This window comes from Vanessa tameamea, chromosome 28 (genome assembly GCF_037043105.1).
Source record: "Vanessa tameamea isolate UH-Manoa-2023 chromosome 28, ilVanTame1 primary haplotype, whole genome shotgun sequence".
Lineage (NCBI taxonomy): Eukaryota > Metazoa > Arthropoda > Insecta > Lepidoptera > Nymphalidae > Vanessa > Vanessa tameamea.
In genome coordinates, this window is record NC_087336.1 from 4,542,501 (window position 1) to 4,556,223 (window position 13,723).

A 13,723-nucleotide genomic window follows, 5' to 3' on the forward strand; every position below is an offset into this window, starting at 1 on the left:
CTTTTACTGTTCATGCAACATAGAAATCTTCGATATTTAAAACAACAAGTTACCTAAGTACTATATTAATCTTTATTAAGCTAGTATTCTTCAATGGCAACAAATATAAATCAAAACAAGTTTTATCTTATTGAGAGCTACATAAACATATTATACATATGTAAAGTATATATATACTTTGAATGTATTCACAGGTTATAATAAGTTGGCAACAACTGGTAATACTATTGTACAGCTATTTCAATGTCTAAACAATATAACATTAAAGAAAACCATTAAGTCCAGTTTAAACCACCTAAAACCAGTTATATGATAGATATTAAAAAAAAACTATGTTAAAAGATCTACCTAATGATATATTTTATTGGATACACTGAGAAAAAAATGAAAGTGAGAACAGGTACATATAGATTCTATATTGTGGTATGTTTCCATAAGAATTAAAACTAGTAACAATGACTCACAGTTCAGGGATCTTATAAGTACAAGGCCATAAAAGTTTAGATTTCCTTCCATAACATGTAACCATAACCAAAACTGATAAAAAAAAATGTTTATTATAATTTTGTTTTTGCATAATGTTATACTTGAAGAGAGCAAATAATTTAATTTTTTTTTTATTTTTCTTGCGATTATACCTATTACTAAATGGTAGCCTACAAATAAAGTCAAATACATTTTATTGTAATTTTTTCTTTTACAATTTCTAAATAATCCAATATCTAAAACTGAAGCAATCCGATAATCCAAAATATTTTTTTAACCATATCTGAAACTGGTACAATTTTGTTCGCATATCCCTCCGAAGATCCAAGATAACATATTCATAACGACCATGATAATCATATTCTTTCAATAAAATATTTTTTTAAATTGTTGTTCTACGAGGTTATGTCGAGAAGAGCCAGCAAAAAACCTCAACAATGAAATGAAATACAAATCAATTTAAATATCCCACCTAAAAATCAACAAATACTTACTGCAGACTTTTTGGTCATCTATATGACCTCGCAATGAGTAATATACTTGATTTGATAATGAAATGGCATAGTCAATCAATGATATATAAAAATGTAGACACTAAATATATTCATCATCATTTAGACTATGAGAAACTAGTTAATGTGAACTAAGAACCAACTAGAAAATTGATTAGATAATATTTCCATAAAAGGAACCATATATTGTAAATATGGAAATTTTAACTCATTAGAATGAATTATCATAATCACAAAATTGTTCAAAAGATCTTGAAATACGACTCTATATGTATTTTAAACTTTATACTCTAGATGTAGATAATAAAACCATCAATAGAAAACCAACGATAAGTATAAAAGCCATGAGTCATGATAATCCCTTCGAGATAATCATCAGGCAAACCCAACATGGAAAAAAGAACACAAGAAATATAATAAGTACTTCATAATATCAATTTCATTCATGAATATAATTAGTACCATAATATAATTAATTTGTTGTTGAAATGGATTATATACAAATAATAAGCAATTGTATTGTTAATGTATGAAATATATTCCCAGAGTTTCACATTAAGTAATGAGTAAATTGTTACGAGTCAAATAAACCTGTTACCTGGAACATTTCCACACAACATGATCCAATTGAGCTTTAATATTTTATAAGTTGTTTATATTTGTATTATTAATAATACAGAAGGCAGTAGTGTTGTTAAAAATATGTAATAAAAAAAAACTTCATAGAATAATAACAAATAGTAATAAATATAGTTGTATTCAATGTGCATGTAGAGTTGTTGCATATTGTCGATTTCATTTTATTTATAATAAAAGTTAACTTATACAAAATATCTATGTAATTTATTATGACTCTTTGTATTAGACAGAACTGTATTTAAAAGAAATGAGTTCTTAATATTTTATAATTCACATGAATATAAAAATCTGTATGCGATTGATCATATATTCAGATGAATTAAATTTTACGTTTAAGTATTTATAAAATAATTATATATTAAAATAAGGCAATCTCAAAGTTAAGGAACGATGATCGATATTAAAAGTAAATATCATTTATTTAATTAAAAAATCAAAGTGTGATTCGTCAATCACCGAGTACCGGCGTACGAGTTTGTTTGTAAACAAATAACATATGATCCATTTACCGGCACCGATTTTTTTATTTTTCTTATATTCTAAAAATATTTAAACTACAAATGTCAAAATATCAGCACCGTAGGGCGCCAATTCGCTGAGAAAAACGCAATTGAATGAGCTATGGGATCAGAAGTGACCTACGAAAACACCATGCGGTGTTATCGCGCCAAATTTTGACAACTATATAGTAATGTAAATAGTGCATATATAAATAATCTTATCTCGTTATTAGCCCTTTAAAAGCCACATTAATCATATTTCTACGTACGCAATAAACTCAGAGTAATAAATTCGCTAAAAATCCGCTATTACGAATAAATATACCGCCCCTAGCGGTAGGAATACGAAACTGAAACATGATGGCCGACACAGTAGTTTTGATGACTTAACACCTAAATGCGCAAAATACTCACACTTTCCTCCTCTTTTTCCATACCAGAGGGCATTTGAGGTACAGCACGATTAATCGCCGAGTAGTCCGGTAAATCCGGAAGCTCCTCGGCGAGATATATGGGCATTGGTTTCGACGCATCCAGGGCCCTCGCCCTAAACGAGAGCTTCGACATTTTGTTGACAGAACAAAACACGCTAGCGTCGACACAAAAATGCACTTATAAAACACTTTATAGCTCCTCCAGGAGGTCCCAAAGGACCGTAAACTGCACTTTGCACACTCTAGTTCGTTCCCATGGTTAATTTTTGCACGCACTCAGTCACAATTAATGAAAAACAATAACGAAACTTTACATATTGAGCGTACTTTACAGAAAGCCATCATGGCGGCTTTCCGTTTGGCGGACGACCATGACCAACTTCCACCTAGTGCGACGTGCGCGGGAAGGAAACACGCGGGAACAAATCCGTCATTTTTATATCTTATTTAAAGTATAACTATTTAAAAATTAGTGAATTTTGTATCAAAAAATATTTATAAATATAAAATAATTATTGAGCTATATTCACTAATATTTAATTGAATATTTTAAAATAATCAAAAATAAAAATATGATTATGACGTCGAAGATAGACTGTCAACCCATAGACAACTTATATTTGTTTCTAAATGCGTTCCAGCTTACGCAACTTATTTTATTACACACATTTTAAATATGAACGAAAACTACGACAGATTGTTTCTTAAATGGTATTTAAAAAAAAATTGTAACAAATGTAAGTTATGTTGAATTTGAAATAACTTTTTAATAATACGTCACCACAGACTATTTAAAAATTAAGTTTTATTATAATATTATAGAACCATAAAATAAGAAAGGTATACTTAAAAAATATTATAATTAGTTCCAAATCCATTTTTATTTTAAATTTGTGTTGTCATGTATTTAATATTATTACTTTTTATTAAAACACTCCTTAAAAAGCATTTTATCCAATTTGTTGTCAGTAAAAAAAAATATATTATCTATGGTTTAAATCCAGTGAAACGTTGAACGAATACCCAGAGTTTTAGAAATATAATTATTTATTATTATTTACTGGTTATTATATAGTCAGTACTGAATTTGAGATAAATAAAAAATATAATGTCATTTTTATTTACCCCTTTTTATTATTTTTTGCTTAATGTAGAAGTATTTTTGATTATTTAATTATTTTCCAATGTAAATTATTTTATTTGTACGTACATATGTTGTCTATTTAACAAGTAAAATATTAAACAACCCCTTCTTAAGTAAAATATTCCAGCGACCTACCCACGAATTCCCATGTCATGTATTAAAGGCCGTGCTATAACATGCCTGCTGTTAAAGGCTATGAGCATAAAAAACTAACTTTAATGTATTTATCATACCAATTATAAAAATAAAATTTATTTTTGTAATCGCCAATAAAATTGTCATGTGACACATACACCTAGGGCCGAGAATTCTGCTCCTTATTTCGAACCTTTTTATAATTATCTCGTTCATTTAGATTTTAGATGATGATTGAGAGGAGATGAGGAGACATTCTTATGCCGAGATAATAGGTGCATGAGATATGCACATGGGTCGGACTAAGAGCGGTTAAGATATTTTTCCTTTAAATAAGTAATTTGCATCGGAAAGAATGTAAAGCCATCAGTCGGGTCAGATCAAGAGATTATGTTACCAAGAAAACTCTCCACTTTCAGCAACTTTGGAATGTAAATCTTGAATCAGAGTTTTTGCTTTTTCTTCAAAATTGGTATGAGACGAACGTTATTTATTTGAGAAATTATTAATATTACACGCGTGCACTCGTAAACTAGATTTAAAGCCGACAGCTGGGAGGAGTTTGGCAGGCCTGAAGTTTGTGAAACACCGTCGTAGATTAGTGGCGCAGGAGATTCGACAAAAAGTTTGGTCGGGCGTGCAGTGGTGTCGATCCAGTCATCAAAACCGGTCGGAATCGATAAAATGTTATATTACTAACGATAAACTTGAACAAAATAATTTGCAACTAGAGCATTTAACAATTTTGTCCCACACACGACAAAAAACTTGCTACTACATGATCATTTGCAATAGTTAAGCATGGTTGTCCTATCTAAGGAATTAAAATAATTAGTTACATTAACTACAATACACAATAGCATTTTGGTCGTCGTTCTGAATCACAACTAGGTACATTTTTTTTAAAACTTAAAATTCGAATTGGTTAATTTATTTGAAAAGTTATCACAATTGCCATACTACTCCTATTGGGACGAAAAATTCTATCTTTTTTTATTAAAGTCACAATCTTGCACCATGTAATTACAGACACCAAATGCCAGAAGACATATAATGAATCTTACGTAGGATTAAATTTTTTTATATATATAATAAATTCGATTTAATCTATGATTGTGATTAAGATCTATTATTGTGATTAATTTCATTTGTATTTTTAGTTTAAATTTAGAATAAAATATTACAAACAAACGACATGCTTTCTGTGTCGCGGTAGCGGTATAGTCCTAGGCTAAGTAGTGGCCAACCATTTGGCCTGAAAGTATACGCGCACGAGCAAATTAGTATGACGTCTGGCGAATGTCAGCGTAGCTGTCACGCGCCCAAGATAAAAAAGTTGCCTCATTTGTTTTAATTCTAATGTAGTGCAACACTATCTAGATATATAAATAAAATCTAACGCCGTTGCATAATTTGCCTTCATTACGCCTATGGTCCTCTCGGAAATATATTTTTACAGTGTATAATTATTCGCTTCATTTAACTTATATTCAGTAACGGATACTGTATCAGACTATTTGCTGGCCGTGCATAGCGCGACCCATTCTACCCCCTGCCTTACATTAGGAAGTACAGATGAATCGCTATAGCGATTTATTTATTTTCAGAAGTATATGCTAATTATTTTATTCATTTAAAGTAAAACTTACTATCTTCGGGATATAAAATAAATATATTATAATAAAAACAAAAATACATTTAAACAATAATTTATTCAAATTCATTATCAATTTTAAACAAAGGTATTAGTGTAAAATAAGACTTAATATTTCATAATTGAGTAGGTATTCAAAATAACATTAATTCGTTTGATTTTTTATTGATCACAACACTGTGAGCAAAATTTACTTTTATCGTATTTTTAATTATTGAAAACATATACATTGTACATCAAAAAAATGTTTAAAAATGTTCAAAATGTCAATCACAAGAAAATTAATTCGGACCAGCCTTTCTATTTCATTGTTATCATCAAACAACCAAATTCTATCAGTTCCCCGTCAGATATATACATTTTGTTAATCTCCCTCGCTTCCATCTTAAATCTGTTAGCTTTATATTGAAGTATCTTGTGTAAAAAGAGAAATAACTGTCAATAAAAATTACATTAACAAATAATACTGCTATTAAATTTTCAATTTATTGATCTGGCAACTTTAGTATAATTTACTATTATGTGCTAGCAACATTAGAAGATTTATTATAACATGTTCATTTTTTGAATCAAGCATAAACATTGATAGTTAGAGATCATATTCCGTTGTCATTTCTTTTTATACATATAATATAGGCAAGGAAACATATGTAGGATTTTTCTTCTAATTCTGGATTTAATTACAATTCCTAAGTATATTATATAGTATATGCAAGTAAGTACTGGGATCAGCGGGCTTAGACAAAGCAATATATTCGAAGAATTATTTTGTATGATTGTAGTGTTGTTACTTTGCCTACTCCTTTTGCATTTCAAATTACTGATGATTGAAACTTACGAGTGTTACTATCTACTTGATACATATTTATTAGTAATATATGAAAAAGACATTATGTTTAAGCGGTCTTTCTGTTTTTTTTTGTCTAGTAGCGAAGTTTTAATAAGTTTTCATAAATATGTTAAATAAATTAACAATATGAGAAAAAAAATTGATAAGTATATTATTATTTTAAAAATTGAAGATCCCACTATAAACGATAGACAAATTAAAGACAGTTTGCCTATCGTTTATAGTGGGATCTACAGTTCGACTCTACTTGATCAACATTTGTCGATCAATAAATATGACATTTGAATGTGCCTTAAAGCTGTTAAGCTTATTGTTGTTTGGTTATATTTAGAAGATAAAAATCATTTTAAATTTAGCAGTTGCGACCAACTAAAATCAACTCAAATCAATGTGCCAACAGACAATTATTGAATGCAATTTGACTGAGCCCGCTTCAGTTTTAAGCTCTACTATTAATAATAAAATCTATCCTACATTATATTTCCAACATTATATAATAACATCTAAAAGAGCAAAGAATTCAATTTCAGTAAGTTTTGATTTCATTTTAATTAATACCGAATATGTAAAGATTATTATGTATTTTGAAAGAAGAAAAATGTCACATATGTTTCCGTTCTTTAAAAGCGCTTACAATATAAAATGGTTAACTTCTATACAAAAAAGAACTTATATTGCGTTGACAATGGGTGCGTTATAGTATCAATAAGCTATGTCTATCATAACCCTTATTACATCAGCGTAAGGTGCATTTTAACTATACGAATAAATTCAGGCAGACGCTACGAGTATTAATTTTTTTATATAGATTATAAATACGCCAATATTGGGATTGTCATTTTTTTTTTTTAATAGGAATGATTTTTCATTTCAGTCTTGTCCATTCTGACATTAATAATCTGTAATAGTGACGTTAATGACAGTAAAGCTTTTTTTTCTATTTAATAACTAAGCAATGATTCTAAATGTTATGCCAGTTATTTTCAAAATGGACGAAACTGAATATTTGCAAAATAAATACAGATTGAGATAAACTATTGCAGTTTTAATTTGCAATAAATATTTTATATTAGTAAATTGTATATTTAATGAATGATACATTTAATATGATGTTTAGTTTTTTTTTTAATTTTAAACAATGAATTCGAGATATTTTTTAAAACTGCAAATTAAAACTTACAACGATGAATGTATTATGACCCTGGTTATGTTTAAGACGGTTAATATATTCTATGAGGTTGCAAGCAAATCAGCTCTGTCCGATGGATTCTTCGGAGACATGGCTGGCGCAGTCTCCTTGGGTGACCATTGATTTTGCACTTTTACCTACAAAGATTTCTACCTCCTGTAATGAAACAATAAAATTAATTATATTTTATTAATATTAATTACAAAAATAGTAAAATTTACGTAGTATAATGAAGATGTAGTAAATAGTATATTTTAATCAAGGTCTGAGTTGATTATAGTATGACTTGTTACTAATTACGCGTTAGCTATGTACAAATAAATACTTAGAAGAACTAAATTAAAAAAAATATTTTACAACACATGGATGTTATTATACAAAACACAGATATAAATCCAGATAAGTAACCATAAGCAATTAACTTCACCATTTCTCAGACACAGACACACTTTAAATAATTTTACTGTTCAAAAAAACGTTTGTGTACTTGGTGGTAGGGCTTTGTGCAGGCTCGTCTGGGTAGGTACCACCCACTCTGGAACACTGCTGTACTTAGTATTGTTGTGTTCCAGTTTAAAGGGTGAGCCAGTACAAATAACTACAGGCACAAGGGACAAGCTCTCAAGGTTGGTGGTGCATTGGTGTTGTAAGGAATGGATAATATTTCGATACAGCTCCAATGTTTCTGGGCGGTGGTGCAAACTTCACATCAGGTGCCTCATTTGTCCGCCCGCCAACATATGTATAATAAATATTATGTTAGAACAGTCTACTGCCCCAGGTGGTAGTATTAACAGTAAAATACTTGGATGTTTTATTTAAAACTGTTCCACATAAAGTGTTTCTTTTCGGAGGCTACCCAAACTATCTGTCCTAATCCTGCATCTATCTTTCGATGTAAGTCAGTCCAAGAATTTAACAAGGGACATAGCATCTTAGTATAATCTGTATAGGTAATTTTTACAGCGCTAGTCAGTATATACATAATTTTAACTGATATCGTTTGTCTCACCTGACTGCCCTCGACAGCAGTATCGTTGTCTCGCTCGCTCGCCGACGGAGTAGAGCGAGTCGCGAGTTGTCTCTCACGCGCTACACGTCTGTAAACAATATTAACATCATTTTATTTTTATAGAGAATTTTTTACATGCAACTTTCTTTACTTGTCAATATTTATTGTAGGAGATACGAGAGCTCTTAATTAAAGGTCGAAATAAATTAATTTACTAATATTTTTTTTTTTTTAATATTTGATTACGTTTAATACAATCAAGAGATTTTTGGTAGAGGGTCATTATTATACGTAAATATAAAAAAATATGTATATACATATATATTTTAAAATAATAAAAACAATGCATTATAGGGAATTACTAATATTCGTATTGACCCCTCCATTTAAGCTTAAAGCTTGTGTTAGGAGTGGGGACGACAACAGCCCAAGGAGTCAGGATTGATCCTGAGACTTTACATCGCTAGGCAGGCCCTTTAACCTTTGCGCTATTGACGCTTCTATTGGGTTATGACTTATAAATTAGACAATAAACAGACGGTATTATCATGCTCAGTGTTTGAAATATCATTAATATATAATATTAAAATAAAAAAATTACATGCAATGGGGGCAACACTGAAACATTTTTAAAAATCTTACGAGTTTCGAAATCCAGAACATGACAGCTAAATATAGATCATAAATTTATTTTAATATTATGTATCGGTAACCGTTAAACATCATCCTTCCTTGTCTCCGAACATATACGTATAGAGTTTCATATAAAAGATATTTCATATAAAGAACTTAAATATTATCCCATTCAAGAATACTTTTGATAATTGACTGTAGAGCTATAGGGCTGTCCGTTACTGCCCTTAGTCACAGTTGATGTGTGAAGTTAATCAATCGTAAAGTCCATCTATGGCCCTATTTATAGTTTGAAAAATTGACTATTAGTGCATGATGTTGAAACCTGCATGTATCTAATTTCAACTAAATTCTGCCACATGTGTATTCCACTAACCTGCATTGGAGCAGCGTGGTGGAATATGCTCAAAACCTTCTCCTCAAAGGGAGAGGACGCCTTAGCCCAGCAGTGGGAAATTTACAGGCTGTTAAGGTATGTAAAATGTATTCCATGACGATGATGATGTAGTCCTGATCGATTTCGACAAAGGTTGGCCATCTCGAGGGTGACCAGCCTACCACGCAGGACATGTTATTGTGCAAAAGTGTGTACGCAAACACAGGTGCACTATCTACTCTCTCACCATTATAAACCGGACACGACCGGAAATAGTTCAAGCTCAGGATCAACGGCTTTACGTGCTCTCCGGGGCACGGGGCTGTACACCGTATACACTTCCAACTTCTGGGGCTGTTACTGAGAAATTTTCGATAGAAGCCCAATAACTTTTTATCGAGCTCTGTGGTCTTATATCTTATATCTGGCTACTAGACCAACGAGACAGTCAAGCCGTGGCGCTGACCTGCGGTGCTCCAGCATGGCCTTCCGGTCGGCCTCCCGCTTCTGCGCGGCGAGGCGCGCCTTCTCGTTGGTGGCGGCGGGCGCGGCGGGGGGGCGGCTGGCGCGGCGCGCGGGGGAGGGCGCCGGCTTGCACACGGGCGCCGCTATCTGGGGGGGGGGGGACATACATATAAGTCACTTTGAGTTATATACACATAGTATATATTAGAACGCCAAGTTTCCGACTCCGCAAAGTCAATAAATCATTCTTGGGGCAAGGTATCCACTTCTATAATAAAATTCCGCAGACTTTGCCTTTTTGCTTTGTGTGCTTTTGTTTAAGATTATTATTCGATACAAGATTATATTGATGATAAAAAAGCGTGGAGTTAATGCTTGTTGACTTCCAGGCAGGAGACACAACATACATATATAATTGTATTTAACTAACATGATTGTATTTTTATATGTTGAAAAAGAGTAACTACTGAGTTTCTTGCCGGTTCTTCTCGGTAGAATCTACATTCCGAACCGGTGGTAGCTTTACTTTAAATAGTTTGTTAAATGACGATTCAAAAGTGCTTGTAAAAGCCTACTTGAATAAAGTATATTTTGATTTGATTTGATATAATTTGAGAAGTATAGGTAGACTAGAAAATTGACCACCTGATCGTAAGTGGTCACCATAAAAATTCCTCCTTCGTCCATGCGCTACCAACCTTGGGAAGTGAGATGTTATGTCCCATTGTGCCTGTAGTTACACTTCCAAGACTTCTATCGATTTATTTGCAGCTGTCATTATTCATATGGTACCACCTGAGGCGGTCACTGAAAATCAGCATTGAATATGCATCCTCGACATTCCTTTTTGTGTCGGTACACTGTCAACCCATTATTATAATACAGTATGTTTTTTTTTTTTAATCTTTTCAATATATAATTTTCTGTAATTTAATTACAATTTCAAACCGAAACACAACAATACTAAGCACATATGTTTGGTGATAGAATATCTAATGAATACCTATCCAAAGGAGCTTACACAAAGCAACAAAGAGAAATAACCATATAAAGAGCTTGCTTACTATGAAACATTACATTTAGAATGGAGGGTTTATTAATATTGTCACTTATAAAATCAACCGTCTGTCGTTAGTTACTAATAATATCAATCTTCCACAATATGCTGATAATTTTGTTGTTTATATGAGCCTAAACAATCTACTTAAATGTCATATCGTTATGGAAAATATCTTGAACTTAATTATTACTATTTTAACTCAGTTAGACTAAGAAGTGTCTCCATTAAAATTCGAAAATATGTCTCTATAGTAGAGGTCTACTAAGGAGACATATTTTAAGATATATTAATCAAGAACTGTTTGTTGTGTAATATAGCAGAACTATTAGCAAAACGCATTGATTATGTAAATATAAACTTTGTTTATCTTTATTCCCTCTTCAGTTGGAATAGAAACCGATTATTCGAACAGCAACTTCAACTAAGCAGATAACTAATCATGATATTTAAATAAAAAATGTATGATATTGAACCGGAAATAACATCAGAAACTATAATGATTCCCACTTACTTCCTGCCAGTTGTTAGCACGGAGCAAATTCAAATGCTCGTAGAGTGCTTCCACATTCCTGACCTGTAGACACACCATATCCCAGAAGCCCTGGAGGTCTTCGAGCGTGGTGGGGAACTGTTCGTCACCACGTTCATTTATATTGTTGTAGCAGAGGCCTGAAAGTTAAAATCAGTAAATATGAGTAATGGGTTGTGGAGCTACTGGAGTATTTTTATTTTCATTTTGGATTTAAGACAAAAAGGATATTAGGAGTTTAAAAAAAAAAGTATAATATCAATGTACCATTTTAAGCTAAAAGCTTGTGCTAGGAGTGGGGAGGTCAATCACCCAAAGGGACAGGATGGACCCTGCGACTTTTTACATTGCTTTCGCGATAAAATATTTTCATTTAATTAATTCTGTCAGTAACGGCTGGGGGGACGAAGTCGGGCCAATGAGCAACTTCTCTCGTCCTCCAAAGTACCCGGGTACTTTGGAGGATGTTGTTGACTGTTTTTCCTTGGATGACTCCGGAGTCATCCAAGGAAAAACAGTCACAGTTGTTTGGGTAAGCGATCCCGTGATCTTCGACCATGGGAGTGTACCATTGATTTTTAGTGGCTCATCTGTGGGTGCCTGTCACACGGCCAGCAATCTTATAGAACTCCCGATTACAGTGGGAGCAATTCAAAATAATTATAAACTGCAAAATTATTTTTTCAGTGAGAATAAAAAAGAATCACTCCGTGTTTTAGGAAAAAGAATTCCTCTGATATTTATTATTCAATTAGAGTTTATTGTAAAAGACCCAATGCTCTTAAGTGAAATAAAGGCAGTACATTGTGTAATAATATTTATCGTCAAAGGATAGTCAAAGTCAAAGTCAAAAATCTTTATTCAATATAGAAGTGTTTACACTTGCTTATTGATTGTCAAAAATCTACCACCGGTTCGGAATTTAGCACCTCGGACCTGAGAAGAACCGGCGAAAGAAACTCAGCGGGATATATTATATAAGATAAAACACTAGATATCAAAATGGTCGTTTTGGGAAATGAGGTTTACTAACTTAACATTAAACCTCATTATTCTAAAGTTCAATTTTGGCGCTTTAGCTCTTCTTCCTTCCAACTAACGATATTTAAGTAACAGCCTACAAGTATATCACTTATCGGCAAAAGCCTCCTCTCCCCGGTTTTGCAGCTTCAACAACAATGCGAATTGGTGGATACACTGAACTTAGTCCTGAAAGCCGTTGGCAAATAGCTATGGGCGGTGATGACTTAGTACTTACCATCAGGTGGCACTCAGTCTGTCATACATAAACAGCCTGTAAATTTCCCACTGCTGGGCTAAGGCCTCCTCTCCCTTTGAGGAGAAGGTATGGAGCATATTCCACCACGCTGCTCCAATGCGGGTTGGTGGAATACACATGTGGCAGAATTTCGTTGAAATTAGACACATGCAGGTTTCTCAGTCTGTCTACCTATTTGAAATATAATAGTATAAATAATAATCCTACCTTCGAATTGTTGCATCTTCTGCGTCGCCAACAATCGTGCTTTTCCTGAGGCGGCGCGCAGCAATCCAAGCACTTCTTCGCTTATATCCTCATTATTCTGAAATTAATACATAATATTTAGCATTTCTTTTTTTAGCATTAGCAGCCTGTAAATTTCCCACGAAGGTTTGGAGCATATTCCACCGCGCTGCTCCAATGCGGGTTGGCGGAATACACGTGTGGCAGAATTTCGTTGAAATTAGACACATGCAGGTTTCCTCACGATGTTTTCCTTCGCCGCCGAGCACGAGATGAATTATAAACACAAATTAAGCACATGAAAATTCAGTGGTGCCTGCCTGGGTTTGAACCCGAAATCATCGGTTAAGATGTACGCGTTCTAACCACTGGGCCATCTCGGCTAACAAAAAAATATATGATTGGAATTTGTAATAGCACTGATCAATTTAGGCCATGGCGGCTAATATTATGGGAGACAAGCAAACTACGCAGGACATTAATCGACACTACCGGAAAGAGGTCCAACCAATGACCAGCGGTTTTAAGTGCTTATCGAGGCCTCGAGAGAGTACTTCCAAGTACTACTCCAGGCTGTTATTAAAGTAAATATATATATTCC

At 32.8% G+C, this 13,723-nt stretch overlaps 2 protein-coding genes across 5 annotated transcripts in view; both read right to left on the minus strand.

The window, feature by feature from the left end:
• The window catches only part of LOC113391857 (uncharacterized), a 93,355-nt gene extending 90,202 nt beyond the window's left edge, over positions 1-3,153 (minus strand). For 2 of the 3 annotated variants that reach the window (XM_026627966.2, XM_026627965.2), the window contains exon 1: positions 2,552-3,153. In XM_026627966.2, coding sequence (XP_026483751.1) covers positions 2,552-2,704 — 153 coding nt within the window. In that variant the 5' untranslated portion in view covers positions 2,705-3,153. The remainder of the gene's footprint in view (positions 1-2,551) is intronic. The other variant, XM_026627967.2, reaches the window with a different exon arrangement.
• Positions 3,154-7,215: 4,062 nt separating this feature from the next.
• The window catches only part of LOC113391858 (uncharacterized), a 47,908-nt gene continuing 41,400 nt past the window's right edge, over positions 7,216-13,723 (minus strand). For both annotated transcript variants that reach the window (XM_064219459.1, XM_026627968.2), the window contains 5 exons: positions 13,105-13,201; positions 11,601-11,758; positions 10,031-10,176; positions 8,556-8,643; positions 7,216-7,699 (listed from right to left, as the gene is read on the minus strand). In XM_064219459.1, coding sequence (XP_064075529.1) covers positions 7,604-7,699; positions 8,556-8,643; positions 10,031-10,176; positions 11,601-11,758; positions 13,105-13,201 — 585 coding nt within the window. In that variant the 3' untranslated portion in view covers positions 7,216-7,603. The remainder of the gene's footprint in view (positions 7,700-8,555; positions 8,644-10,030; positions 10,177-11,600; positions 11,759-13,104; positions 13,202-13,723) is intronic.